The 26,386-nt window shown below is 48.3% G+C and overlaps 1 protein-coding gene across 2 annotated transcripts in view; it reads right to left on the reverse strand.

Annotated features, from left to right (window-relative positions):
* The window catches only part of MUC4 (mucin 4, cell surface associated), a 38,426-nt gene extending 12,357 nt beyond the window's left edge, over positions 1 to 26,069 (reverse strand). Inside the window, exons 1-6 of one of the 2 annotated variants that reach the window (XM_054984098.1) lie at positions 25,945 to 26,069; positions 7,065 to 15,521; positions 5,288 to 5,418; positions 3,321 to 3,485; positions 1,659 to 1,814; positions 1,388 to 1,518 (exon numbers count right to left, since the gene is read on the reverse strand). In XM_054984098.1, coding sequence (XP_054840073.1) covers positions 1,388 to 1,518; positions 1,659 to 1,814; positions 3,321 to 3,485; positions 5,288 to 5,418; positions 7,065 to 15,521; positions 25,945 to 26,005 — 9,101 coding nt within the window. In that variant the 5' untranslated portion in view covers positions 26,006 to 26,069. Of the gene's footprint in view, positions 1 to 1,387; positions 1,519 to 1,658; positions 1,815 to 3,320; positions 3,486 to 5,287; positions 5,422 to 7,064; positions 15,522 to 25,944 lie in introns of both variants that reach the window. The other variant, XM_054984097.1, reaches the window with a different exon arrangement.
* Positions 26,070 to 26,386: the final 317 nt, after the last annotated feature.

The following is a 26,386-nucleotide window of genomic DNA, read 5'->3' on the forward strand; positions in this document are numbered from 1 at the left end:
TTTTTTTCAGCTGGAATGCGGTGGAACGGAGTTCTGGGTCCTCTTGAAAATAGTAACATGGCTGGTGGCCCCGCCCCCTGATCTCCAGACAGAGGGGAGTTTAGATTGCCCTCTGCGCTGCCAGCATCGTGGAGGGCAATCTAAACTCTCCTCTGTCTGGAGATCAGGGGGCGGGGCCACCAGCCGTGTGACCATTTTCACCAAGAGCGATTTAAACTTTAAAAAACTCCCCCCTTGTTCCAGCTGACCCAAAGTGACGTCATTCTGAGGTCCTGGGAGCATGTGCGCACTTTGTGCGTGCATATGTGCTACCATGGGCACCACCTCCAACCAGGAATTGCCCCCTGTGCTGGCAACCCACTGAGTTCCACCACCTCTTTCCCCAGAAAAAAGCCCTGCTTATAACAGATCTCCAGGCGACAGAGATCAATTCTCCTGGAGAAAATGGCTGCTTTGGAGGGTGGACTCTAGGGCAGTATACCAAACTGAAGTCCCTCCCCTCCTCAAACCGTGCCCTCTCCAGGCTCCACCCCTGCCCAAATCTCCAGGAATTTCCCAGCCTGGAGCTAGCATCCCTAGTACATAAGAATAGCCATGCTGGATGAGACCAGGGGTCTATCTAGTCCAGAAACATCCTATTTCCCAAGTAGGGTCCAGAGCTAACAGCCCTCCCCTACTGACTGCTCCCCAGCCTCCCCCAATTGGAAGCATTCTGCTCCTGAACCTAGAAGTCCCATTTGGCTCTCATGGCTAATAGCCTACGAATGAGCTTCCTCCAGATATGTGCCCCAACCCCTTTTAGATCCATCTAAGCCAGCGACTATCGCCACATCTTGTAACAATGAGTTTCACAGGTCAACTACCCCTTGTGCATAGTTGAATTGTGGCTCCAAATCTGAGCGCTAACTTCTGCCTGGGGCTCCTCTGTTCCACTCCTTCCAATGGGGAAAAGAGATCCATGCACACATTCATACAGTGATATGAATGGAGCATCTGCCAAGTGCAAAATATCCATGTCAACCGTTGAGAATCATACAATCATAGGGTTGGAAGGGAACTCAGGGGTCATCTAGTCCAACCTCCTGCACAGTGTAGGAAATTCACAACTATCTCCCCCCTACACGCTTTCAGTGACCCCTGTTCCATGCCCAGAAGATGGCAAAACACTGTCAGGATCCCTAGCCAAACTAGCCTGGGGGAAATTGCTTTTTGGCCCCAACATGGCAATCGGCCTTACCCTGGGCATGTAAGAAGGGCCCATGAGAACTCAGCACTGATGTAACCCTTCCTGCCCTCCTGAGCTCACACAGAACACCAGTTCAAGGGAAGTGTGTTGCCTAGCTCATGGCTGGCTCACCTGTCACTCTGGCTGGAGGACTGAACATACCTGGTGTAACCTATCAGCACATTTGTGGACGCAAGTTTGGTGTAATCCCATCGCATCCCACCATCTTGATACAGGAAAAGGACGTAAGATGTGTACCCATCCGTGGTGAGAACAGCCTGGTAAGTGTTCGTCTGTAAGAATATATATTTAAATAAAAGAAATGAGACTCTTTTTTTTCCATTCATGGTTCCAGAAGCAATTATTTGTAAAATCAGCATCAGTGCAAAGCCACGTTCAGCAAAGGGGGGAAAAATCCATGAAGGCAACTTACTCCTGCGTCCTGCTTCTGTGCAGGGTAAGGCTGGGCCTTCACCCAGGTGATCTTGAGGGTCCATCTGGCCGAGAAGGAAGGCTCCACATATTGGCGAATCTTCCCTTCCACGTCCCGCACCACGGGGTGAGTGGCAGATTTCTGGGTGACGTATTCCTGTGGGCAATGGAGAAGGCTCATCACACGTAGTAGCCTCAAAAGGACATCCAAGAGGAGAAGAGGGAAGGTGGAGGAGACCAGACCCTTTCCCCTTGGGGCATTGCCATCTATGAACACATAAAAGCTATACAGGCTGCTTCTCGACTTTTCGTTTGTCCACTCCTCCAGTAGTCCCTTTGTTTCCCAGAATGCTATTCTTAGAGCTTCATTCCATTCACTTCCCTTTCTCTCTCTCTCTCTCTCTATCAATTCCTCTGGCCACCATGAGGCCTGGACATGCTTTCTACAATGCCTCTCCATCCTTTAGGGCTGCCAACTCCCCCAGTGAGGGAAGGGGATCCCCCACTCCCAGCCTCTGCCCCCCACCACCGCTCACCTAGCTAGTGGGGAATGGACCTGGGAGGCAAGAAATCCCCCAAGCCAGCGTGCAATGGGCATGTTCCCCATGGCCATGATGACATCACTTCTGAAGTGATGTCATCACTTCTGAAGTGATGTCATCAGGCCCAGCGGTGGGCATGCTCCCACCCTTTACAGGAGCCCAAATTCCAGAAGTGACATCATCACACCCTCGGAGACCATCGTCAAGGTAAATACCAGGAGATTAAGGGGACCTGGCAACCCAAGCTTAGATAGATAGCTTGAAGTCTTTACTATATCATTCCTATGTCATGTTGTTGTTGTTGTTATTTAAATTTATAGTCCGCCCTCCCCGCAAGCGGGTTCAGGGCAGATTACGGCATACAAATAAATACAATAAATAAAACAATAAAATCATAGAATCACAAGATCCAAGATCCAAGTTCAGCGGCATACAATATAGCTCCACAACATAAATTCCTGGTGTTCTGGGACAAGATTCCCTTCACCCTTCCCTGAAACCCATATAAGGAGAGGAGAGGAAGTGGAGACGTGAGTTGATGCTCAGTTGGTCACTACTCGTACGTGGGGGGCAGATGGTCATATTGCCCCCCCCCCACTAGTAGGAGACCGGCAGGGAGGCTGATATAGTGGATCTCAATTCTAGCCTCAACCAAATGCCCGGCGGAACATCTCTGTCTTGCAGGCCCGCCGAAAGGACACAAGGTCTTGGCGGGCTCGAGTGTCTTCCAACAGAAAGTTCCACCAGGTCGGGGCTGAGACTGAAAAGGCCCTGGCCCTGGTCGAGGCCAGTTGAGCCTCCCTGGGGCCGGGGACTACCAGTGGGTGGTCCTGAATTCTCTTCCAAAATAGAACTTCTATTTCTTTTCTAAGGCCTCAGAGTGAACTTACTCCTCAAGCTGCCGGGCTATAGAATTCTGCTGTGCAGAGACTCAGCTCTGCTTTTAAAAAGAAAGAATATCTAATCCTTTTCTGGAGTTGCAAATACTCAAACAAGAGCTTTTCAAACTAGGGCCACGTTGGGAAAGCAATTCCTTTAAGATCTGTTTGGGTAATGTTGCTAGAAGCCACCCCAGTCTGCTCAAGACACCAGCCTCTTTTAACAAACACATGAAGTCTCACCTGGTAGAAAGTGGTACCGCTGCCTTTGGAGAAGTCGGCGTTGTCCCAAAACACAGCTATCATTGGTGGCTGCTCACGACCGTTAAATCCTTTGGGAGGCGGGTTAGGGTAGCTGGGAGCATCTTTATCAGAGGCTGGGAAAATTATTTGTCCGTTGTCTGTGTACTAAATAAAATAATTTATGTATGAGGTATGAGAACTGGAGTACACCAGCCAGAGTTAAGAAATCTGTGGCCAATTATTATTGCAAAGCAAAGTCAAGTCCAATTGCCTGGAGCGGATTCCAGCTCTTGTTTAGTTAACTCTAAGCACTGTGCGCATTGATAGTACTGAATACTAACAAAAATTGGAGCATGATGGCATTTCCATTTAATATTAATACAAAGGCCCAGGGGGGCATATCTGGCCTACAGGAAGTTTTCATCCAGTCCATGAACTGCTTAAGTTTATTAATACTGATACATGCCTATACGAATTTATCAGCATCAAACATCAAAAAACATGATGCAATGCAAAATATTGTAATGCCTTCCATGAAGACAGTTTCAGGTGGGTAGCTGTGTTGGTCTGCCGTAGAACAACAAGATCACAGTCCAGCGGGATTTCAGCCCATTTCAGACATAGAGTTTCTCTACACGAGACATCTGACATGTGAAGAACACGTGTCGGGAGATGCAATGGTAGCTGAGAAGGGTCATTTAAAAAGACAGAGCCAGCGGCAGGGCAAAAGCTTTGCTATGCACTGGAGCTGTGGGATTGGGCTGTGAAATGCCAAAAAGGAAACTTCAGCCCATTAGAACCTCTCCAGGTCCAAGCCCGGCTCTGGAAGGCAGCTCCAGGCCATTTCCATTCCTCTCTGCCCTCTGGTTGCCATCCCACACAGTTTTGGACTGGAGAGGTGAAATTGACAGACTTCCGGGAGGCGAAGGTGAAATCAACAAACCCTCTGAAGAGCGATCTCCGCCAGCTCTGTCTTTTTAAACTATGCTTCTCAGCTAATATTGCATCTTCCTACACTTGACAAACACACCCCAAGGCCTCTCGTGTAGACAGACTCATAAACGCAAGTTGATTTTCTACTTATTTAATCCCACTTTCTGCATTGTTTAATGTGTCATGTCTAATACTCTGCTTTTTTTCCAGATTTCTGCAATCCTAGTCCTACTACATTGCTTATTAGATGTCTCAACCTAGTGACTGCATCAATTTACTCTGTGAAATCCATCTTGAGTCTCGGCAAGAAAGGTGGACTACAAACAAGGGCTGTTTTCACACTACTAACCTGCTTCCGTAACGTTGCGAAACATCGGGCGAAAAACGCGGAAGATAGCGTCTTCTTGTGAGAGTTTTGTGCGACATTGCGCAAAACTCTCACAAGAAGACGCTATCTTCCGCATTTTTCGTGCGATGTTTCGCAACGTTACGGAAGCAGGTTAGTAGTGTGAAAATGGCCAAGGTAAATAAATAAACTCATATTCTCTCATGCATTTTAAAAGGTATCAAAGAAGTTGTCTCGTTCTCTCTCTTCCATCTCATCCTATGACCAAGAGGATCTCACGAGAAGACATTATCTTCCGCATTTTTCGTGCGATGTTTCGCAACGTTATGGAAGCAGATTAGTAGTGTGAAAACAGCCAAGGTAAGTAAATAAACTCATATTCTCTCAATCATTTTTAAAAGGTATCAAAGAAGTCATCTCGTTCTCTCTCTTCCATATCCTATGACCAAGAGGATCTCACGAGAAGACTCTATCTTCTGCATTTTTCGTGCGATGTTTCGCAACGTTACGGAAGCAGGTTAGTAGTGTGAAAACAGCCAAGGTAAATAAATAAACTCATATTCTCTCACGCATTTTTAAAAGGTATCAAAGAAGTTGTCTCGTTCTCTCTCTTCCATCTCATCCTATGACCAAGATTTGCTTGACAGTGTCCCCCCGCTTTGCTGACATAAACGTATTATGGACTTACGTAGAGGGAATCGTGCAACGTTTTTCCCAGCGGGACTCCAATCTCAGGCTTGAACCTCGGGGAGTTGAAATCCTGTTTCCGTTCCACATACTCCTTATCCTTTGCGTTTGGTCCGTAAGGTAACAGCGATACTGCTGCACGTAAGCCCAAACACATTAATTAGACAAGATGAATCTTTTGGTCTCCATTTGTCACAGCTGATATCCCAGCATTCCTCTCTCACTACGACTGCCAGGACTATTACTTTAAAAGAGACTTGGCATTCTAAGCAACACGTTAGCCCTTTGCACAAATTATTGTGAATGCACAAGTCCTCTGCAGATGACATGGCACGTGCTGAAACCAGTGCATGCAGATAGAGAGAGGTCTCGATAACGCCAGTGCTGCCCGCTGATTACATCGTTGGCAGTTCATGTGAGCCCTCCGGACTGCAGCAGTACGGTGCTCTTGGAAAGCTGTTAAACACCTGGAGGGACAAATGTCATTAAGAACACCAGGGCAAGAAAGGATTTTATCTGTCTCTCTGCCCACTTTTGAGAACACTGGAGTGGATGCTGGATCTCCGTTTTATTACTCTTTATTGCTTTGCTTTATCTCTCTACTCTGCTCTGGTTAGACCTCACCTAGAGTATTGTGTTCAGTTTGGGGCACCACAATTTAAGAAGGATCTAGACAAGCTGGAACATGCCCAGAGGAGGGGAATGAAGATGGTAAGGGGTCTGGAGACCGAGTCCTATGAGGAGAGGTTGAAGGAGCTCGTAACGTTTAGCCTGGAGAGGAGATGACTGAGAGGTGATATGATAACCGTCTTGAAGGGCTGTCATATAGAGGATGGAGTGGAGTTGTTTTCCACTGCTCCAGAAGACTGGATCAGAGCCAAAGGGTTGAAATTAAATTAAAAGAGATCAGCTAAACGTTAGGAAGAACTTTCTGACAGAGTCCCTCAGTAAAACAGGCTTCCTCGGGAGGTGGTGGGCTCTCCTTCTTTGGAGGTTTTCAAGCAGAGGCTAGATGGCCATCTGACAGCAATGCTAATTCTATGAACCTGGGCAGATCATGAGAGGGAGGGAAGAATGGGTTACATCAGTACTTGGTTCTTGTGGCCCCTTCTTACATGCCCAGGGTAATGCTGATCACCACTTTGGGGTCAGGAAGTGAATTTCCCCAGGCCAATTTGGCCAGAGATCCTGATGGTGTTTTGCCATCTTCTGGGCATGGAACAGGGGTCACTGGGGGTGTGTGGGGGGTGTAGTTGTTAATTTCCTGAATTGTACAAAGGTTGGACTAGATGACTTTAGAAGCCCCTTCCAACCCTACTGTTCTATGATTATTAATAATACCACCCTTCTGGACAGATTAATGTCCCACTCAGAGCAGTGAACAAAGTCAGTGTTATTATTATCTCCCCAATACAACTGGGGAACTGGGGCTGAGAGGAGTGGCTGCCCCAAGGCCAACATCTGAGCTCATGGCAGTAGTGAGAATCGAACCAGCAGAGTTCTGAATCTGAGGCCAGCCACTTAACCACTATGCTACAGCAGCTCTTTAGGGTTTGTGTTGGAAACAGGAAAAACCGGTGTCCAACTTAGAGCCCTCAAAAGTGAACAGAGATGGAGATACATGTGTGAAGCCCAAAAAATCGGCCACCCCTGATCTTCAATTAGCTATGAAAACCTACCATCACAAGAATGGAAAAAACCAGTCTCTTAATTGTCAGGAAGACCAGATCAAATCTGTAAACCTAATAAATATAGTCAGGGCCTCCCGGGCAACCCACCTGATGGTGCAGACATGGAAGCTGTTCCTGCACGGCCCGAGTTTGCTGCATCGACACTGACAGCAGCTGGTTTCTCATTTTTTGAGCTCCTTGAACCAGAACCGGATTTCTTATCCGATGGCTTGTTAGTGGTGCGTGTTGATTTTGTTGCTTCTGGGGCAACTCTGGAACTCGCCAGGCGAGCATCCAATTTACCTGGTGGAGGTGCTTTGGTTTGTTTGCCTTCCTTTTCCCCACCAACGGACTTACTTGCAGAAGAGGGACGGGACGGTGACAGGGAATCAGGATTAGACCCTGGCTTTCCGGTCTTTGAGCCTGAAGATACAAGGGTGGAAGGAGACGATTTCTGGTCAGCAGCGTCAATGGCTTCAGGTCCTTTGAGGTTGGAGGATTTTCCTCCTTTACCCTTAACTCCTGATTTCCCCTTGCCAAGATCCCCAGAAGTCTTCCCTTTTCCTGGTGATTGAAGCTCTCCATCCGAGTCAACCAAAGGTACTGCATTTGGACTTACTTCATTGGTGCCTTCAGGTTCTTTTGGTGCATTGGAAACTTTAGATCCAGTTGCTGAGGCATCACCTGGAGATGACTGAGAAACTTCACTATCTGCTTTTCCTGGGCCAGAGTTTTCTACCCCATCAGGGAAGCTGGAAACTTTTCCATTGTTAAGGCTTTCAGGATTCTCCGCTGCCGACGTTCCTGGTGACCGTGGCTCTGCATCTGAGTTAGCTGAAGGTGCTCCATTTTCACTCGCTTCATTATTGTTCTCAGATTCTTCTGGTGTCTCGGAAACTTTAGATCCAGCTGCTGAAGAATCATCTGGCGGTGTTTGAGATCCTTCACTTCCATCTTTTTCTGGGCCAGTGTTCTCTACCCCATTAGGGGAGTTGGAGGTGCTCCCATTGCCAATGTCTGCAGAAGTGTCCCCTCCAGATGTTCCTACTGATTGTCCATCTGAGTTGGCCAAAGGTACTCCATTTGCACTTGTTTCACTGGTGCCCTCAGAGTCTTTTGGTGCTGGAGAAACTCTAGATCCAGTTCCTGAGGCCTCATCGGGAGATACTGGAGGTCCTTCACCATCTGCTTTTTCTTGGCCAGTGCCAACAGGGGACTTGGAGGTGCTCCCATTGCCAAGGTCTACAGAAGTGTCCCCTCCAGATGTTCCTACTGATTGTCCATCTGAGTTGGCCAAAGGTACTCCATTTGCACTTGTTTCACTGGTGCCCTCAGATTCTTTTGGCGCTGGAGAAACTCTAGGTCCAGTTCCTGAGGCCTCATCTGGAGATACTTGAGGTCCTTCACCATCTGCTTTTTCTTGGCCAGTGCCAACAGGGGACTTGGAGGTGCTCCCATTGCCAAGGTCTGCAGAAGTGTCCCCTTCAGATGTTCCTACTGATTGTCCATCTGAGTTGGCCAAAGGTACTCCATTTGCACTTGTTTCACTGGTGCCCTCAGATTCTTTTGGTGCTGGAGAAACTCTAGGTCCAGTTCCTGAGGCCTCATCTGGAGATACTTGAGGTCCTTCACCATCTGCTTTTTCTTGGCCAGTGCCAACAGGGGACTTGGAGGTGCTCCCATTGCCAAGGTCTGCAGAAGTGTCCCCTCCAGATGTTCCTACTGATTGTCCATCTGAGTTGGCCAAAGGTACTCCATTTGCACTTGTTTCACCGATGCCCTCAGATTCTTTTGGTGCTGGAGAAACTCTAGGTCCAGTTCCTGAGGCCTCATCTGGAGATACTTGAGGTCCTTCACCATCTGCTTTTTCTTGGCCAGTGCCAACAGGGGACTTGGAGGTGCTCCCATTGCCAAGGTCTGCAGAAGTGTCCCCTCCAGATGTTCCTACTGATTGTCCATCTGAGTTGGCCAAAGGTACTCCATTTGCACTTGTTTCACTGGTGCCCTCAGATTCTTTTGGCGCTGGAGAAACTCTAGGTCCAGTTCCTGAGGCCTCATCTGGAGATACTTGAGGTCCTTCACCATCTGCTTTTTCTTGGCCAGTGCCAACAGGGGACTTGGAGGTGCTCTCATTGCCAAGGTCTGCAGAAGTGTCCCCTCCAGATGTTCCTACTGATTGTCCATCTGAGTTGGCCAAAGGTACACCATTTGCACTTGTTTCACTGGTGCCCTCAGATTCTTTTGGCGCTGGAGAAACTCTAGGTCCAGTTCCTGAGGCCTCATCTGGAGATACTTGAGGTCCTTCACCATCTGCTTTTTCTTGGCCAGTGCCAACAGGGGACTTGGAGGTGCTCCCATTGCCAAGGTCTGCAGAAGTGTCCCCTCCAGATGTTCCTACTGATTGTCCATCTGAGTTGGCCAAAGGTACTCCATTTGCACTTGTTTCACTGGTGCCCTCAGATTCTTTTGGCGCTGGAGAAACTCTAGGTCCAGTTCCTGAGGCCTCATCTGGAGATACTTGAGGTCCTTCACCATCTGCTTTTTCTTGGCCAGTGCCAACAGGGGACTTGGAGGTGCTCCCATTGCCAAGGTCTGCAGAAGTGTCCCCTCCAGATGTCCCTACTGATTGTCCATCTGAGTTGGCCAAAGGTACTCCATTTGCACTTGTTTCACTGGTGCCCTCAGATTCTTTTGGCGCTGGAGAAACTCTAGGTCCAGTTCCTGAGGCCTCATCTGGAGATACTTGAGGTCCTTCACCATCTGCTTTTTCTTGGCCAGTGCCAACAGGGGACTTGGAGGTGCTCCCATTGCCAAGGTCTGCAGAAGTGTCCCCTCCAGATGTTCCTACTGATTGTCCATCTGAGTTGGCCAAAGGTACTCCATTTGCACTTGTTTCACTGGTGCCCTCAGATTCTTTTGGCGCTGGAGAAACTCTAGGTCCAGTTCCTGAGGCCTCATCTGGAGATACTTGAGGTCCTTCACCATCTGCTTTTTCTTGGCCAGTGCCAACAGGGGACTTGGAGGTGCTCCCATTGCCAAGGTCTGCAGAAGTGTCCCCTCCAGATGTTCCTACTGATTGTCCATCTGAGTTGGCCAAAGGTACTCCATTTGCACTTGTTTCACCGATGCCCTCAGATTCTTTTGGTGCTGGAGAAACTCTAGGTCCAGTTCCTGAGGCCTCATCTGGAGATACTTGAGGTCCTTCACCATCTGCTTTTTCTTGGCCAGTGCCAACAGGGGACTTGGAGGTGCTCCCATTGCCAAGGTCTGCAGAAGTGTCCCCTCCAGATGTTCCTACTGATTGTCCATCTGAGTTGGCCAAAGGTACTCCATTTGCACTTGTTTCACTGGTGCCCTCAGATTCTTTTGGCGCTGGAGAAACTCTAGGTCCAGTTCCTGAGGCCTCATCTGGAGATACTTGAGGTCCTTCACCATCTGCTTTTTCTTGGCCAGTGCCAACAGGGGACTTGGAGGTGCTCTCATTGCCAAGGTCTGCAGAAGTGTCCCCTCCAGATGTTCCTACTGATTGTCCATCTGAGTTGGCCAAAGGTACTCCATTTGCACTTGTTTCACTGGTGCCCTCAGATTCTTTTGGCGCTGGAGAAACTCTAGGTCCAGTTCCTGAGGCCTCATCTGGAGATACTTGAGGTCCTTCACCATCTGCTTTTTCTTGGCCAGTGCCAACAGGGGACTTGGAGGTGCTCCCATTGCCAAGGTCTGCAGAAGTGTCCCCTCCAGATGTTCCTACTGATTGTCCATCTGAGTTGGCCAAAGGTACTCCATTTGCACTTGTTTCACTGGTGCCCTCAGATTCTTTTGGCGCTGGAGAAACTCTAGGTCCAGTTCCTGAGGCCTCATCTGGAGATACTTGAGGTCCTTCACCATCTGCTTTTTCTTGGCCAGTGCCAACAGGGGACTTGGAGGTGCTCCCATTGCCAAGGTCTGCAGAAGTATCCCCTCCAGATGTTCCTGGGGGTTGTGGCTGTCCATCTGAGTTGGCCAAAGGCACTCCATTTGCACTAGTTTCAGCAGTGCCTTCAGGTATTTTTGGTGCATTAGTAGCTCTAGAGTCAGTTGCTGCAGTATCATCTGGAGAGGTCTGAGATCCTTCATTGTCACCTTTTTCTGGGCCAGTGCTTTCCACCCCATTAGGGGACTTGGAGGTGCTCCCATTGCCAAGGTCTCCAGAAGTATCCCCTCCAGATGTTCCTGTGGATTGTGGCTGTCCATCTGACAAAGGTACTCCATTTGCACTTGTTTCACCGATGCCCTCAGATTCTTTTGGTGCTGGAGACACTCTAGGTCCAGTTGCAGAGGCCTCATCTGTAGATACTTGAGGTCCTTCACTGTTTGCTTGTTCTGGGCCAGTGTTTTCCACCCCTGCAGGAGAACTGGAGTCACTTGCACTGGAGAGGCCTCCAGAATTATCTCCTGTAGGTGTAGCCTGAGGCTCTGCATCTGAGTTAGCCAAAGGTGTTCCATTTTCAGGAGCTTCTTCAGTGACCTGAGATTCTGCTGGTACCTCAGGGGCACTAGACCCAACTGCTGAAGCATCTCCCGGAGATGTCTGAGGTCCTTCACTGCCTTCTTTTTCTGGGACAGTGTTTTCCACCCTATTAGTAGAATCTGAGGTAATCTCATTGCCAAGATCTCCAGAAGTGTCCCCTCTAGATGCTCCTGGTGGTTGTGGCTCAGCATCTGAGTTAACTAAAGATACTCCATTGACACTAGTTTCAGCAGTGCCTGCAGGTATTTCTGGTGCATTAGAGTTAGCTGAAGGTATTCCATTTGCATTTGGTTTATTGGTGCCATCAGATTGTTCTGGTGCATCGGAAACGCTAGATCCAACTGCTGCAGCATCACCTGGAGATGTCTGAGGTCCTTCACTGCCTTCTTTTTCTGGGGCAGTGTTTTCCACCCCATCAGGGGAGCTGGAGGTTCTACCGCTGCCAAGGTCTCCAGGAGTGTCCCCTCTTGATGATCCTGGTGATTGCAGCTCTGCATCTGGATCAACTAAAGGTGCTCCATTTGCACTTGCTTGGTTGGTGCCCTCAAACTCTTCTGGTGCCTTAGAAACTCTAGATCCAACCTCTGTAGCATCATCTGAAGAGACTTGAGATCTTTCACTGTTTGCTTCTTCTGGGCCAGTGTTTTCCACCCCTTCAGAGGCGTTGGAGACTCTTCCACTCGAGAGACCTCCAGAATTACCTCCTGTAGATGTTCCCAGTGATTGAGGCCCTGCGTCTGAGTTAGCCAAAGGTGTTCCGTTTTCAGGTGCTTCGTCGGTGACCTGAGAGTCCGCTGGTGCCTCAGGGGCGCTAGACCCAACTGCTGAAGCATCTCCTGGAGATGTCTGAGGTCCTTCACTGCCTTCTTTTTCTGGGCCAGTGTTTTCCACCTCATCAGGGGAGTTGGAGACTCTCCCATTGGTAAGGCCTCCAGAAATTTCTCCTGTGGATGGTGATTCTGGAGCAACTGCGCCTAGAGGTGTTTCCTTCCCACTCACACCAGAGGAGCCTTCCGGTTCTTCTGTCCCATCAGAAGGTGCTGCCTCATCTGGTTGGGATCCCTGATTGCCTTCAGATTTGGAGTCATCTGTATTTACCTCTTCTGTGGACGTGGGAGGTTTTCTGTTCTCAAGGCCTTCAGAAATCGCTTCACTTGGTTTTTCTTTCTGGCCTAGTTCTGAGGTGACTTCTTTTTCTTCTGCCTCCTCAGAAGCTGCAGGCCCGGTTGATGCCAGGACATCTGGAGAGGGCTGAGATTCTTTATCCCCTGTTGAGCCTGAACTGGTGATTTCTTCCTTTTCCGATAACTGGGATGGTCTTCCATCACCAAAGGCTTCAGAAACCTCTTCGCTTGCAGACGTTTCAGGCGCCTGCGGCTCTACGGCTGATGAAGCCGAAGGTGTTTTCTTCCCGCCGAGACTAGAAGAAACGTCTGATCCTCCCGCACCCCCAGAAGTTCCAGATCCAACAACCGGTTCATCGTCAGCTGACGGCTGAGACGGCTGATCGGCCGCTGACCCCGAGCGAGTGCTTTCAACGGCTAGAGTGAAATGGCAGGCTCTTCCATCACCAAAGCCTCCAGACTCTGCCGCTGGTGAACCCAGTTCTGTTTCCTTCCCACATGCTTTGGACGATCCATCAAATTCTTCCGCCTCCTCTGAGGCAGCAGGCTCCGGGGCTGCTGTGCTATCCAGAGAGGGCTGCAAGCTTTTGCTAGATGTTGTCCCCGAATTGATTGTTTCCTCTCCTTCGTTTGATAGAGATGAACCTCCTTTGCCGAGGCCTCCTGAAGTCTCACTTGTAGATGTTCCAGGTGATTGTGGCTTTGCACCTGGGTTACCTAAAGCACCTGCTCCCGAGGAGCCTCCAGGCTCTTCTGCTCCCGGAGAACCTCTAGAACCAGCTGTTGAGGCCTCATCTGGAGACGTCCGAGATCCCTCGCTGTCTGCTTCTTCCAGGCTGGTGTTTTCTTCGGATGGGGGGGACCCCCCGGTGCCAAGACCACTCGAAGCTTCCTCTGCAGATGCTCCAGGTGCCTGTGATTCTGCATTTGGCAAACCAGGAGGCATTTCCTTCCCCCTTGTTCCAGAAGAGCCTTCCTCATCTTCCGACACTTTCGAAGTTTCGTTTCCTGCTGTCGCTGCACCACCTGGAGACGGCTGAGATTCCTGACTGCTTGCTGAGCCGGTGCCTTCTTCAGCAGCGGAAGGGACATCTGATTGTGATTCTGCGGAAGGTGCATCCAAAAGGGGTTTCTTTCCGCTGTTACCTGAAGAATCTTCTAATTCCTTGGCCTCCTCTGAAGCTGAAGGCCCCACTGCTGATGCACCAACTGGAGGTGACTGGTTGGGACCCGGAGAACCAGCAGGGACTTGAGATTGGGCTCCTGCAGCGTTTGAATCAAGAGGAAGAGACGAGTTTTCCCTTGAAGAAGCTGCGTCAGAGGGGGTGTTATTCCCTTCTGCTTCGCCAGCCTTGCTACTTTCTGCCACTTCACCGCTTTGAGGAGAAAGACTTCCAGGTGATGGCCTTAAGGAAGATTGCCCTCCTTGATTCTCTGAGCTGGAGGGGCCAGAAGGCACGTCTCTGAGAGATGCAGGACTCGCTGGAATTGCTTTTGAGGATGAGGGAATGGTTTGGCTTGGAGCTCCGGTGCTGGTGACGAGGGGCTGCTTACCACCGGACGACTCCAAACCAGCTGTTTCTTCAATCGAACTCAAAGGTGGAGCTGTGCCGTTGTCAAGGCCTGCAGGAACGTCGTCTCCCTCGGGTGTCTCTGATTGTGAGGCAGAGGTTGCGTCTTCTGGAACGGATGCAGGAGGTGTTTCCACGTTGCTGAGCGATGTCACACCAGAAGGGGGCAACTCCGACGGCGCGGTCTGCTTTGCTTCTTCGGCACCGTTCTCTGGAGGCAGCGAATGGGAAAGTCCAGGGGCAGGGGTGGCGTCTGCTTCTTCTGGAAGCAGCTCTTCCAAGTTGCTAGGAAGAGTTGCTGGGATCGCTGACGCACCGTGAGCATCGGTGGAAGAGTCTGGCAGTCCCCCACTCGGTCCTAAGATGGTGTTTGTCAGTTCTTCCTCTGGTGCTGCTGTGGGTTTTAATCCATTATCGGTATCGGTTTCTGCAGTGCCCGCATCTGGTGTTTTCTCTTCTCCTGCAAATGATGGTGAAACGGTGGAACTGGTCTTACTGATTTCTTCCGCACTGTCAGGAAGAACTGCTGAGGCGGTTGACGCACTGTGAGCATCGGTGGAAGATTCCAGAGCCCCCACACTTGGTACTAAGATGGTGCTTTGCGGTTCTTCCCATGGCGTTACGGTGGGTTTTAATCCATTGTCAATAGTGGCTTCTACAGAGACTGTATCTGATGGCATCTCTCCTTCCACAACCGATGGGGAAGAAGTAGAACTGGCATTCTCTCTCTCTTCCCCCAAAGGAGATTCCAAGATCTTTTCTTCACTGTCGGCAACAGGAAGGGGCGAATCAGTTACACGGGAGTAAATGTCTTTTATAAACTCTGTGGCTTCTGGTTGTGCTTCTGCGGAAGGGTCAGGCGTTTCTTCAGAAAGCAAAATGGCTGGTGTGGCTTTTCCGTCTGCTACTCCTACTGTTGTGGATTCAGCCACCCCTGTTTCCAAAGAAGCTTTTGAAGCGTTTGCATTGGTGAAGGCTTCCCCTGATGCCATAGGGATCTCCGTTGCTTCCTCTCTGGTTTCTCCCGGTGTGGTGAGGTCTCCATTGTGCAATTCGCCCTCAGGATCTCCATTTCCTTCGGCAGAAGCCAGCTCAGAATCCAACGTTTCTGTCTCGACCGGACTGGAAGAGTTGGCACCTTGGTTTTCTCCAGATATGCCTCCAGGGCCCAGAGGTGCAGAAGCAAATTGTTCCGTGGGTTGAAGTGGCGCCGTGACAATGGTGCTCCTCTCGGTGGTCATTAAAGTTGTGGCATCAAAGTAGTCCCCCTCCGTCCCCCAGAGAAGAAAGTCTGTAGGGAAAGACTCTGTTTCTGTGGTTTGGCCGCTGGTGACGACGGGAATTGCTGCTGCGAGCCCCAGATCTGCAAATAAGGCAAGAACGATAAGTGTGGCATCAGAAAAACAGCTGCGCTACCTTTTATATTGGCTGTTCACAGGTGATGTTAAGGAAATGGGAAAAGCTACATCGGGGGTGGGGGGGGGGAGTTCTTTTTGGAAGAACTGGAACCATTCCCTAAAAGCTAGCTCATCCTTCCACCTGCTCCCCACATGGCTCCGTCATTAAAGTTCCAATGCATACAGGAGTGAGAGTTTTTGATGAGACATTTCCCCATTTCTGCTGCTCCACATGGAGGAATTGTGTGCACGAGCGGTAGCAGAAATGGGAAAAACTCCACCCCACCGCACTGTTTTTCCACAGGGGAAAAAAGGCTTGGAAGAAAGGCAACTGCTCTCCCTACCTCAGCTGCAACTGCCTGAGCCAATTTGGGCTGTCGGGTTTTTTTCAGGGTTTTTTATAGAAGCCAATCCCCGGAGCTGACGTGTGTCTGCGTGGAGCACGGGTTGGCTCTTTAGAGTGCTCATAAAAGAAGTAACGTGTAGTGAGCGATCCCTTATGGTGCCTTCTTTTGAAACACACAAGCGGACCATGAATGAAAGCAAATAAGCATCCTTTAAACTCTGGGTAGCCCAGGTGAGCTTGATCTCATCAGATCTCAGAAGCTAAGCAGGGTTGGCCTTGGTTAGTAATTGGATGAGGGACCTCCAAGGAAGACCAGAGTTGCAGAGGCAAGCAGTGGCAAACCACCTCTGTTGGTCTCTTGCCATGAAAACCCCACCAGGGGTCGCCATAAATCAGCTATGACTTGAGGGCACTCTCCCAACACCAAGCATGTACCGGACACCACCATCCCACAGCTACTTCTACCCTGGCAGCTCACCTCAGGTTTTCGCTGTTGGGCTACTGCCGCTTCTCCCACCCCCACATGCCTCCCTGCTTCTTCCACCACCACCTTGCCCTGGAGCCAAAGGAGATAATCCCTCCTCAGTTCTCTGCTGCCCCCTGATCTCTTGAAAAATTGTAGGGTGAGCCCTTCCGTTCGCGAGAGTTCGGTCATCATTCGGGTTGCCCTGGCAACTGGCAACCAGAAAAGGCGGCCCAGCTCTGCTGAGAAGAAGGGGCATTGTGAGGGGTTCAGAAACAGGCAGGCTGTGCTGATTTTAAAGAGGAGTGGAGGATTGGTGTCCTCCTGATTCAGTGGTGGTGGCAGGAGAGCAGGTGGCTAGGTAGGGCTGCCAGGTCCAGGTTGGGAAATTCTTGGAGATTTGGGAGTGAAGCTGGGAGGGGACAGGCCTCAGAACGGTATAATTCCATAGAGTCCACCCTCCAAAGCAGCCATTTTCTCCAGGGGAACTGACCTCTGTCATCTGGAGATCAGCTGTAATTCCGGGAGATCTCCAGCTACCACCTGGAGGCTGGCAACCCTACGCTAGGTGGCTGGCAGTGTGCAAGGTTGGAGGCGGCCACCTCATAAAACCTGAACCCTGAGGTGGTTCCTTCCAGTAGAGCCAGATCTGAACTTGTCCAGCTAGGGTTGCCAGCTCTAATTTGGGAAAATTTTGGAGATTTGGGGTGGAGATTCTGGGAAGGTGGGGGAGGCTCCTCAGCAGGATATAATAGCATAATGGTCATCCTCCAAAGCAGCCATTTTCTCCAGGGAAACTGATCTCTGTTGTCCAGAGATCAGCTGTAATTCTGGGAAACATCCAGCCCCCACCTGGAAACTGGCAACCCTATGTGCTGTCCCCCTCTCAAGGCTGCATCCCCATTTTTATCAGCCTCCATCAAAAAACTCTCAGCTCCTTGTGTTCAAATTGCAAAGGGCTTTTGCTCTGTCCCTGTCCCTTCACTGGGAGGGGAGGCATTCCTCGTGCATCAGGAAAATTGGCTCAGGTTCTGATAGCTTCTGCCACAATAATCTCATGGCTCTTTAAATTGTTACAAGGGCTGGTTATTTTGGCTGCAGCAGTCCCGTGGTAGTCCCACTGTCACCACGCACACCCCTTAACCAGCTGTAAGGCCATCTTATTCTGAAAACAGGAGATAGTGTGGCTGTTTAGAGATTGCCCAAAAAGAAGACAAGAGGACTCAGTTTGCATATGCTAATTCACAGCTGTAGAGGCAAACTTACACAACTTTATATTGTCAAAGGCATTCATGGCCGGAGAACGATGGTTGTTGTGGATTTTACGGGCTGTATAGCTATGGTCTTGGCACTGTAGTTCTTGATGTTTCACCAGCAGCTGTGACTGGCATCTTCAGAGGTGTAGCACCAAATGACAGAGATCTTTCAGTGTCACAATGTGGAGAAGATGTTGGCAGGTAATTTATATCTACACAGGAAGGTGGGTTCGGGCTGAAGATTAGCATATCAAGCACCAATCCATATGCAAAAGGACCTCCTCAGGATACAGTGAAGCCTCCCGCCATTAGCATTCCACACCCTGGGAAACTCTTACAGGATGACTCAGCCCAAACCCACCATCCTGAGTAGTATAAATGACCTGCCAAATTCTTTTCCACACTGTGACACTGAGAGAGCTCTGTCATTTGGTGCTACACCTCTGAAGATGCCAGCCACAGCAGCTGGCGAAACGTCAGGAACTACAATACCAAGACCATGACTATACAGCCCGGAAAATCCACAACCACCATTACACAACTTTGCTACAGATTAAATAGAAAATCAGCTCCCTGGGTGTATTCACAGACTAGCAAGAATACACAGACTACAGAGATCAGTTCCCCTGGAGAAAATGGTGGTTTGGTGGTTTTGAAGGGTGAACTCTATGGCATTATGCCCCACTGAGGGTTCTTCTCTTCTTAAACCCTGAGTTCCACCTCCAAATCTCCAGGAAGAGATTAAGAGATTAAGAGTTGGCAACTCTTAATTCAGTACAGGGATTAAAGTACAGAAATCAATTTGTTCCGTGGCTAAAAAGGAGCAGGGCCTTCTCTGTGGTAGTGCCTTTTAGGCTTTTAAATGAAAAGGGGGATAAACACAATATGATTAAGAGAGAAAGAGATAGAGTCATGGTTGAGTTTTATAAAATTTAGAATTGGTTTGTAGGGAGTTGATAGAGAGATACATTTCTTCTTCTCTCAAAAAAATAGAATAAACTGAAATAGATTGCTGCTGTTTTGATAACTTTTATGAAGGTTAAACGACTCCAAAAAAGAAAGGTATATCACTTATTATTCATCTTGATAGCCAAATGGAACCTCCATATTTAGAAGCAGTATACCAGACGCTGGGGGAGGTAAAAATGAAAGAAGACTTTTGAATTGATGCTTGTGGGCCTCCAGAAACATCTAGGAAGCACAAGTTCACTTTGAGCAGTGCCTTTTGAAGAGCCTCTCATTGATGTTTCTCTGAACAAACTGAGAATATAAAATTCCCTGTGACTTAACTAGGATTGCCAGCTTCAGGTTGGTAAATTACTGGAGCTTTGTGGGGTAGATCCTGGAGACAGCGGGGCTTAGGGAGGGAAGGGACCTCAGCAGGGTATAGGCCATTTCCACACGTCTTTCCTGCCTGCAGAACATCACATGAAAGACCTGGAAGACAGCGTCTTCTCGTGCGAAATCGCGCCAGGAAGACGCTGTTATTCGGGAGTTTTGTGCGATTTTGTGCAAAGCTCCCAGATAACAGCATCTTTCTGGCGCAATTTTCGTGTGAGAAGACACTGTCTTCTGGGTCTTTTGCGCGATGTTCCGCAGGCAGGTAAGACGTGTGGAAACGGCCATAATGCTGTACAATCCACACTTCAAAGTAGCCATTTTCTTCAGAGGAACTGATCTCCGTGGCCTGGAGGTTGGTTGTAATTCCAGGAGATCTCCAGCCACCACCTGGAGGCTGGCAACCTTAGGCTTAACTCATTAGTCTGAAGGTAGATTGCATTACCTTGCTTGACTTTCTTCCTATCAAATGGGAAAGTGACTTATCTCCATTTATTTCTAGATCAAATCTATTAATGTGAGAGAAAGTGAAGAGGATGAGGAAGTCATGCTATGTAGCCCCCCACTCCCTTATGTTTACCATACACTGCCTGTGCATGGCAAGTTTCCACAGCAATGCATACATTGTGGCTCTCCAAGGTCATTTGGGGGAGCAATCTTAAGAAGGACGTTTCAGAGACTTACTCAGGTCTATTCAGTGAGGTTTACCCCCAGGAAAGTGTACTTAGTATTGTACTATTGGACTGGCCATCCTCGTTGACAAGAGAATACAGCATATATGAGACAAAGATTCTGAGCCCCTAATGCACTGCCCTGGTACAAATTGATACTACTTTGAGATCTGGAATAATTGCCCAAAGCTGAGGTCTTTTAAAATATGATTTACATAGAGGGGGGAACAAGGTCTAGAAATGTATGATAAAGTATCAATAGACTCTAGGGCCGCCAAATAATTCACATCCAGCAGTAGGTCGAAAGCCAGCGTAGTCTAATGGTTAGAGTCCCAGACTAGAATCTGGGTTCGAATCCTTGCTCTGCCATGGTAGCTTGCTGAGTGACGTTGGGCCAACCAGCCCTCAGTAACAAAAGCGTTAATGGAATCTGCCAGTTAAGTGAATAAAAGCCTGTAGCCCTAACCAGGGCTTTTTTTCAGCTGGAATGCGGGGGAACAGAGTTCAGAGACCTCTTGAAAATGGTCACATGGCCGGTGGCCCCGCCCCCTGATCTCCAGACCGAGGGAAGTTTAGATCGCCCTCCACACCGCAGCATGGAAGGTGATCTAAATTCCCCTCTGTCTGGAGATCAGGGGGTGGGGCAACCGGCCATGTGACCATTTTCACTGATGGTGATTTAAACTTTAAAAAACTCCCCCCCCCCTTGTTCCAGCTGACCCAAAGTGACATCATTGTTCCATCCTGGAAGCGTGTGTGCCTTTTGTGCGTGCGCATGTGGTACCAGGGGCACCACCTCCTGCCAGGAATTGCCCTGACACAGGTCAGACACTTGTCAGCTTCCCTCAAGTTTTGATGGGAAATGTAGGCGTCCTGGTCTTGCAGCTGTAATGGAGAGCCAAGCTGTAAAACCAGGACGCCTACGTTTCCCATCAAAACTTGAGGGAAGCTGACAAGTGTCCAACCTGTGTAAGGCATCACTTGTAGCTTGGCTCTCAGTTCCACCACCTCTTATCCCTAACCAATATCTGGAAAATGCCCCAGCAAAGGCAGGCAGGCAGGCAGGCAGGCAGGCAGGCAGGCAGGCAGGCAGGCAGGCAGGCAGGCAGGCAGAAAGAAAGAAAGAAAGAAAGAAAGAAAGAAAGAAAGAAAGAAAGAAAGAAAGAAAGAAAGAAAGAAAGAAAGAAAGAAAGAAAGAAAGAAAGAAAGAAAGAAAGAGAACTGATCCAAAACAAGAATGAGAAATCACTTGTCCACAGACCACAACCAGCCAGCTAAGGATCTGGTCAAATGCCATCAAGTTGTTTCATCTCTAGATTTTCGTCTAGACTTTAGAATAGAGCTTCAGCTTCCATCTTACATAGTCAAGTCTTTTTTCTGCCCATCTCATGTTTATCTCCCCTTTCCTCCCAAAAGCATACATTTCCCCTCCACTTTGTATCCTCACAACGTCCCTTTGAGGTAGGTTAGGCTGACAAAGAGTGATGGCCCAAGGTCACCCAGTAGCCCATGTCTCCAAGATCCTAGTCCAACCCTGTAACCACTATACAACGCTGGCCTTTTAATTTTAATCTGCGGTCCACTAATTTAGAAACCAAGACTCTCTCTTAACTGTTAAGACATAACTATTCTGTGTGAAAAGTATGGATTCTGGGTTTTTGTTGTTGTTATATAATTTTACATGATCTCGTAGAGAAGCCAAAATGGGATAAGAAGCGCCAAGATGCCACTCAGCGTCTGCTTTCTCCCAATGGCCACGCATCGGCAGGCATTGCTTCTATGTTTCCTGCAACTGTGGGGGTTCTCCAAAATCTCAGAACCTTAAACTGTGGCTGAGCCTGGCTCCCTTGTGGGAATTTTTTCATCTGTACAGGAATCCATGCTTGACTAGTCAGTTTGGGGTTTTCAACGTCCAGTTGAGGCCTGTAGATCTCCCAGAATTACAACTGATTTCCAGACTACATAATTCAGTTGCCCTGGAAGAAGTGGCTGCTTTGGAGAATGGACGCTCAGGCATTATACACTGCTGAAGTCAATCCCCTCCAGAAATCCTGCCGTCTCCAGGCTCCCACCCCAAAATCTCCAGGAATCTCCCAATGCAGAGTTGGCAACTCCATATTCAACACAAGGACTAAAGCACAGAAATCAATTTGTTCCATAGCTAAAAGGAGCAGGTCCTTCTCTGTGGTAGTCCCTTACATGTGGATCAGCAGGATTTAGTCCAGTGTCCCCATAGAGACCATCAAGATTTTCAGGGCGCACCTTGTATCTGAAGCATCCTATAGCTGAAGAAGGGAGCTGTGGCTCTCAAAAGCTTGCAGCCTGAAAATCTTGCTGGTCTCTTAGGTGCCACTGGACTCAAATCCTGCTGTTCTACTGCAGACGAACACGGCTACCCACCTGAAACTATTTACATGTGGATTTTATGGAGTTATTGATTTGTTCAATTTCTTTGCCACCTCTCCAGGACAGAGCCGCTCAAGGTGCACAGCCTTGCCTCAGTCATTCATTGAGCACGGAGCCTCTTTCAGAGATCTGTCCCAGATTTATTTGCTCAGACCATGGCTGCCAACCTCCAGGTGGGGCCTAGAGTTCTCCTGGAATTACAACTGATCTCCAGACTAAAGATCAGTTCCCCTGGAGGAATGTCACGTTCAGAAGGCAATCTCTACAGCATCAAGTCTGCACTGAAGTTCTTTACCTCTACAAACTCCGCCCTTCTTTAGGGTTGCCAGCCTGCAGACGGTGGCTGGAGATCTCCAGGCCACAGAGATCAGTTTCCTTGGAGAAAATGGCTGCTTTGGAGGGTGGACTGTGGCTTTATGCCTCACTGAGGTCCTTCTCCACCCCACTTTCTCCAGGTTCCAGCTCCAGATTTCCAGGAATTTTCCAACTTGGAGCTGGCAGCCCTACACCCAGTCACCTCCCCCAAATCTGCCAGAATTTCCCAAATCAGAGCCAGCAGCCCCCTCCCTTGTGGGCAGTTCTGCAAGTCTTTTTGGCCCACTGATTTCAAGCTTATTAATTTCTACTCTTGGATAGGGCCAAGCTAGAAGTGACGAACTACACTTGAACGGCAAGTGAACAGACTCACATGTATTCCTCCCTGTTCACTTGCCATTCACATAGTGATCGAGTGGAGCGCAAGTGGAGTGCAAGTGAACAGGGAGGAAGACATATGAGCAGGGCTTTTTTTCAGCAGGAACCTCTTGAAAATGGTCATGTGGCTGGTGGCCCTTCCCCCTGATCTCCAGACAGAGGGGAGTTTAGATTGCCCTCCACGCCACTCAGCGGCGCGGAGGGCAATCTAAACTCCCCTCTGTCTGGAGATCAGGGGGCGGGGCCACAAGCCATGTGACCATTTTCTCTGAGGGCAACCCACTGAGGTCCACCACCTCTTTTCCCAGAAAAAAAGCCCTGCATGTGAGTCTGTGTGGAGTGCAAGTGGAGTGCAAGTGAACAGGAAGAATACATGTGAGTCTGTGTGGAGTGCAAGTGAACAGGGAGGAATACATGTGAGTCTGTGTGGAGTGCAAGTGAACAGGAGGAATACATGTGAGTCTGTGTGGAGTGCAAGTGAACAGGAGGAATACATGTGAGTATGTGTGGAGTGCAAGTGGAGTGCAAGTGAACAGGAAGAATACATGTGAGTCTGTGTGGAGTGCAAGTGAACAGGGAGGAATACATGTGAGTCTGTGTGGAGTGCAAGTGGAGTGCAAGAGAACAGGAGGAATACATGTGAGTCTGTGTGAAGTGAACAGGAGGAATACATGTGAGTCTGTGTGGAGTGCAAGTGAACAGGAGGAATACATGTGAGTCTGTGTGGAGTGCAAGTGAACAGGAAGAATACATGTGAGTCTGTGTGGAGTGCAAGTGGAGTGCAAGAGAACAGGAGGAATACATGTGAGTCTGTGTGGAGTGCAAGTGAACAGGGAGGAATACATGTGAGTCTGTGTGGAGTGCAAGTGAACAGGGAGGAATACATGTGAGTCTGTTCACTTGCCGTTCAAGTGTGATTCGTCACTTCTAGCTTGGCCCTTGGATTGAAATCTTACACTTACATATTTAATAGTATAGTGCTCTGTTTCTTTCACAGTATTGTTGTATTGATTTTGTAATCTGGGTTTGATTATGTCTCTAAATTGCCCCAAGTCCTTTTGGTCTGGAGCGTAATATATCTTGAATGAATAATTAACAATACGCACACATGTAGGCATGAACATCATCTTGAAACGGGCTGTTCCAAAACATTACAAGCATTGTTCATTTCTCAGTAAATATACTAGTATATTTTTCCCGGATTAATCCGTACCCAGTACATCAAGATGAAAGCAATAGCCCAGTTCTCTTTTACTTATTGGATCACAGTAGTAGCTCTGTTGTTTTCCATAAAGAGTTAGGCATGTTTCTGCTACAATTACAGTACAATCCTACACAGACTTACTCCAGATTATGGTAATTCTGCATAGAATCACATTGTTGGAATAGATCCAGAGGAGTTAGCCATGTTAGTCTGTAGTTGCAAAATAGTAGAGTCCAGTAGCACCTTTAAAACTAACCAACTTATTTGTAGCATAAGCTTTCAAGAACCACAGATGCATCTGACGAAGAGAGCTGTGGTTCTCAAAAGCTTACGCTACAAATAAGTTGGTTAGTCTTAAAGGTGCTACTGGACTCTTTACTGTTGGAATATTACTTCTATGTCAGTTACATTTAAAACATCATTTAAAGAACACATCAAAAGTCTTTGGGAATTATGTGGCATTCAGACTCCCAGCATCTCACTAGTTTATTTTAATATTTGTCATGCAAATACTTATATGGCAGGATATCACACTAGCTAGCTAGCTAGTACATACAGCTGTTGGTGTTCACAACAACCCTGTAAGGTAGCTTAGATTGAGAGAGGGAGTGACTGGCCAAGCTACAAGTAAGGAATGACACTTGAATGGCAAGTGAACAGACTCACATGTATTCCTCCCTGTTCACTTGCGCTCGACTTGATCGCTATGTGGAGCGCAAATGGAGTGCAAGTGAACAGGGAGGAATGCATGTGAGTCTGTTCACTTGCCGTTCAAGTGTCATTCCTCACTTGTAGCTTGGCCCATAGTTAAGTGGATATTTGTACCTGCTTCCTTCAAATTCTAGTCCACTGGTCTAATGTTCAGAATATAAGAAGTCATTTTGTGCAGTCAGACACCTCCAACTAAAATCTTGTGAGAAGTATACATTGTAATTGAGATGGGGTGAAATAGCATTGAAATCATTTTTTAAAAGAAATTTTCTTTCAGAACAGCAAATGGCAGGCTAGAGTTCAAGCAGCGAATGTCTTCCCCCACTTTTCAAAGAATCTACTTGGAGAAGTTTGATGACAATAACAGGAGTTATTAGTCTTTTTACAGTGGTCACCTGAAGACATCTTTTTTAAAAAGCCTTGATCCACAGCAAGTTTATATATATTATAACTAAGGAATGAATTAAAGCCGCACTCAGTCTGACTTGACCTGGTTAGCCCCGGTTAGCCTGATCTCATCAGATCTCCGAAGCTAAGCAGGGCTGGCCTTGGTTGGTAATTGGATGGGAGACCTCCAACAAAGACCAGGGTTGCAGAGGCAGGCAATGGCAACCCACCTCTGTCAGTCTCTTGCCATGGAAACCCCACCAGGGGTCGCCATAAGTCAGCTATGACTTGAGGGCACTCTCCACCACCAGTCTGAAAAGACTGAGCTAGTGAAGGTTTAACACATTCTTATTTAACAGTATAAGATCGTGTTGGCTTCCACTGTGTAATTAGATTTGAGCCTCCGTAAGAAAGGTGGACTATAAATAATGTTAATAAATGAAATAAATAAAACAGAAGATCGTCAAGAACATAATATCTTGCTGGGGCCTGTAGATTAAGGTCCCTATGCTTGAACATCCTTTGCAAAAATCTCGACAACACAGCAGGCACAAGGTGGCCCAGCAGAAATTGTCCATCGGCCCACCAGTGCCCCCAAATCTACCTACTATCCATCTCTGCTTTAGAACCAAGTTAGGAAATAGACTATATGGGGTGGGGTGCTAAAAAGGGTAATAACACTCGAGGTGGACCCCTAGTTTGGCAATTCAAAACCATCTCAGCACATTGTTTTAAATAAACCAAGAAATGCTGTGTAACATATTCTTGCTAGTCTGTGAACACATCTTGCAGAATTTTCCCCTAATATATTCCCCCACCCTACCCTTTCTCACTAGGTCGGCTGTATCTGTTGTTTTCTCGATGCTAACTGGAATAGAATAAGTTAGGGTAACATGTAAAACAAGATCACTTACTGCACAGAAGCCATGCCCCGCAACCTACAAGGGTCCAAAACATCTGTTGCTGTGTCCCCATCGGCCCACGGACTGAACTGGGCAGTTGATGTTACTGAAACACTCTCATGAACTTCAAACTTCTTTCCTGCTTAGTCCCGGGCAGCTGGGAGAGTGCGGTGGACTGGCTCTCACCTGCCTCCAGCTATTTATAGGTGATGCAGGAGAAAGTATGAGTGGGTTGGGATCACAGCCACTCCCTGTCGCCCTCTCACCTGAGAACTGGAGGGCCAGAAGGGGATGAGTTAACTCACCACCCTCCCGCCTCCACTCACCTCTTTCCAGGATCTACACTTCAGCCTGTAGTATCAGCCTGTATCTACCAAATTACAGTGTGTCAGGCAGAGTTGGAGCAGTCCAGGCGCTCCTTGCAAAAGGTGCCTGTAGGAGACAGAATACAGAA

Source organism: Eublepharis macularius, chromosome 6, assembly GCF_028583425.1.
Source record: "Eublepharis macularius isolate TG4126 chromosome 6, MPM_Emac_v1.0, whole genome shotgun sequence".
Lineage (NCBI taxonomy): Eukaryota > Metazoa > Chordata > Lepidosauria > Squamata > Eublepharidae > Eublepharis > Eublepharis macularius.